Source organism: Loa loa, assembly GCF_000183805.2.
Source record: "Loa loa unplaced genomic scaffold supercont3.637, whole genome shotgun sequence".
Taxonomy (NCBI): Eukaryota; Metazoa; Nematoda; class Chromadorea; order Rhabditida; family Onchocercidae; genus Loa; species Loa loa.
The window spans coordinates 1-3,696 of NW_018108817.1; the positions used below are offsets into that span (position 1 = coordinate 1).

Consider the following 3,696-nt stretch of genomic DNA (forward strand, 5'->3'; position numbering starts at 1 on the left):
AAAATGAGCTTGTTAAATTCACCAAAACCATTAACATATTCATTCCATGTACGATTAAGCAAAGTATATTTGACCATTTTTTCGTCTAAAATAATCATTTATATTTTCATAATTGTTGCAAAGATTTTTTCCTGAAATGACATGAATATTTTTACTTTTTTCCAAATAATTTTTAATTTAATTAAATTAACAAAATTATATTAATTAACAATTTTTAAATGTATCTTTATTGATTTAAATGCTTACTTTTGTATTACTGTCCAACCGCCACCATTTGTTATCATATCACAGAGAGCATTGAATTTACCAATTTTTGGCAAAAACAATTGATAAATTCCATTTTCAGTTTTACCTTTATCAAGCAATGCTTTGCAATCCTGTAAATTGAAATATACTTTTTTTTTTTAAAAAAAAAAAGACTAGAAAAAAAATATATATATGTTGAAAAAGGAACAAAAACAAATAATTAGTTTATTTTCAAATAAATAATTGATTAATTGCCTCATATAAAAGTATCATTTGGAACAAATGAATGTTTTCGAATTTCATTTCAATCAATTAATCGAAATGTTTCATTATTTTAGGTAATTAATTTTTAAATGATTTTATAGCTTTAGGCTACATTTTCAAATTCTTGTATTAGAAGTATGAAATACAAGAAAAGATAGTTTTTTCAATTAATTAGTATCTGTCCTAAGTTTATTTCTGTGTAAATTTATCATTTTTATAAAATGTTTTTCACTAATTCCTTTTTGAAGTTGTTATTTTTCAAATTATCATAATATATTTCATGTTATCACTCCTAATTTATAATGTTTATCAACTGTTACCGTTCAAATCCTCATCATATTTTATTTTTTATTCCCCAAATCATACTTTCTATTAAATCTCATTTAAATGATCTGGTTTTGAATTATCAGATTTAATTTATCATACTTATCAATTTCTGACATAAAAAAAAGATCCTATGACAAACCTCAGCCTTATCATCGTCATCTTCATCATCATTATCAATAAATGATGGTGGAGTGGTAGATTCTCCTGTTTGCTTATCTATCCTAATCAAAGGTGATACTGTCGTTGTGTTAATACCAGTATTACTCGTAGGTTGCATCAAAAGATGAGATGTTTTGGCAATATTTTCTGAAGCCGCTACTGTAGCTGTTACCGTAGTTGTTACTGTAGCCGTTATCGTAGCTGTAGACCAAGAATTTGATATTGAATCAATGTTATCCATAGGATTTTCCTACAAGAGAAGTGAAAAATGACTCCAATAATCAAGCACGATGCAACAAAAAAAAAAATTAAATTCTTGGGAATTAAAATTGAAATTATTAATAAATAAAAAGTGGCTGTAATAAAATGACAGTAAAGTTAAAAAACGAATAATTATATAATTATTTCAAATTTATAAAAATTTGTGAATGATAATGTAAATATAATGAAAAAAAAAGAAAAAACGGAATTTGATAACAATATATTGTAGTAAATACGATTGAATAAATTGATTATTCATTATTAGTCAATGTTACTGGTCATTTTTTTCCTCAAATTTCATTTCCGTTAAAAGATTTCGAATTTTTTAACTCCAATTTAAAATTTCATCTTTTATAAACTCCAATTTTCTTTTTTGTTTTTCCCACTTTCGATTTGTTGATTAATTAATTAAAAAAGATAATTACTGAAACCCACTAACTCATATTTCAATTTGTTGATTAATTAATTACAAAAGATAATTACTGAAACAGAATGTAAAATGCATGCATATTTTTTTTACTTATCAATTCAGGAATTTGTGATTTTTCTTAATTCCACTTGTTTTTTTTTCCTCATTGAAATATACAACTTATTTTGTTTTTATAATTTCAATGAATTTTTCCCTATAATCATTTTCCTCCTCATTTAACTGATAAATTTGATTGCAAGAAAAAAAAAGGAAGGAATCAAAATTATCAGCTAATCACTATCACCTACATGAAATGCGTTATCGTCAATTTCGATAACTTTTGGTGATGGTTCATCGATTATTCCTGCTAATGAATCATTTATTACTATCTGCAAATAAATATATCATTAATATAAGCGCTTATCATTTAAGCTTTTGATCATTTAATTCAACCACATGTATGTTTAAAAATACTTTGCCATAATAATAGCTATAGGTTAATTTTTACTTATTTACTTATTCATTAAAAGAAAAGAATTTAAATTTTTTTTTTTTACAAATGATAAAAGATGAATTTTTTAATTTCAAATCTTTTCTTCCACTTTTTCCTTTTATTTTCATACTTGTCACTTCTTAGTAATTTTAAGTAATTAATTAGTTTAGCAAAAATCAAAGGACAATTTTTTTTTTTGTTTTGCTAAAAAAAAAAAAAATGACCTTACCGTTGAAGATGAAGCAATAAGGGAATTTTGAGAAGTATGAGAAATTTTCGGATTAATTTCAGATAATAATGATGATACATTCGTTTGTTGTTGCAATGTTCCTTTCGATGATGTTCGAGATAATAGAAAATAAAGCAAAACAGAAAATAGGATTACTGTAGCAATGAAAATGAAAAGAAACAATAGATAACGTCGAGTTCTGAAAATTTTGAGAAGAAAAGAAAAAAAAGTGTAAATTTGAAATTACAATTTTAGCATTTTAAAAGTTATAATTGGAAAAATAAATGTTTACAAAAATAAAATATAAAAAACAAATGATTGCATAATTTTTACATTTCATAAGAATAATAAATTTGAAAAAAAAAAAAAAACATAAGAACAATAAATTAGTAAATTAAATCAAAAAAATTATGGAAAAAATTAAAAATTAAAAAATTATAAATTAAAAAGTATTTAATTAAAATATTATTATTAATTTGGAAAAACTAATAATAAATTAAAAATTTAAAAATTTATCGGAATTAATAAATTAATTGAAAAGTTAAAAATTTTAACAAAATTTTGTAATTTTTCTAATAAAATATTGCAAATATTCGTAATGTGAAAAAATTACCTTTGTGAAAATAATGCTTTCTTCATACGAATTTCTGCAGCAATACATGGATCAAGTTCATTTTCATTAATTTTCACATCTTGATTATTGTATTCCCTCATTATTGCAGTGCTAATTTTTATCAAATAAATAAGTAACGTAAAGAAACGTGAACAAACGTAGACAAGCGTAAAAAATGATGATTAATGAAACGTGAAATAGTCAGTAGAATATGGAATATTCGTCAGTAGAATATGAAATTAGCAGAAATATTTTGAAATAAATGATAGAATAAATAAAAAAATAAACGAAAAAGAAATATTACAGCGTTGTCGCTATCAATAGTAATTTCTAATAAGTTATCAATTACCAATACATTAATTCAGAATATATTCTTATTTTCCTTTTTATTAATTTTAATTTTCCACCTGCAATAATCATAAAATTGAAAACTTAAAAAAAACCCGTAATTGCATTTAAATGATAATGTTAATTTATTTATTAGACTACATAATAATCAGTCTTTATTCGATATAATACGTTGATAAAATGATAAGCCATTGATAACAAAAATTAAATCCATGATATCAGCAGTTTTTCAGATGGAATATATTGAAATGAATGGACAAGAGGGGAGAAGAAATTTAAAAATTAAAAAATATCATAAAATTCGGCAAATTCGGTAAAGCATTTCAGGAATAATTAATTTCTATACT

The 3,696-nt window shown here is 22.9% G+C and overlaps 1 protein-coding gene across 1 annotated transcript; it reads right to left on the reverse strand.

The window, feature by feature from the left end:
- Positions 1-246: 246 nt before the first annotated feature.
- LOAG_13540 (hypothetical protein) lies at positions 247-3,102 on the reverse strand (the record flags this gene model as incomplete). Its single annotated transcript, XM_003149046.1, has 5 exons — positions 247-377; positions 977-1,246; positions 1,975-2,055; positions 2,389-2,587; positions 3,002-3,102. Coding segments are annotated over 5 exons (780 nt in total), but the record flags the coding sequence as incomplete, so codon positions are not given.
- Positions 3,103-3,696: the final 594 nt, after the last annotated feature.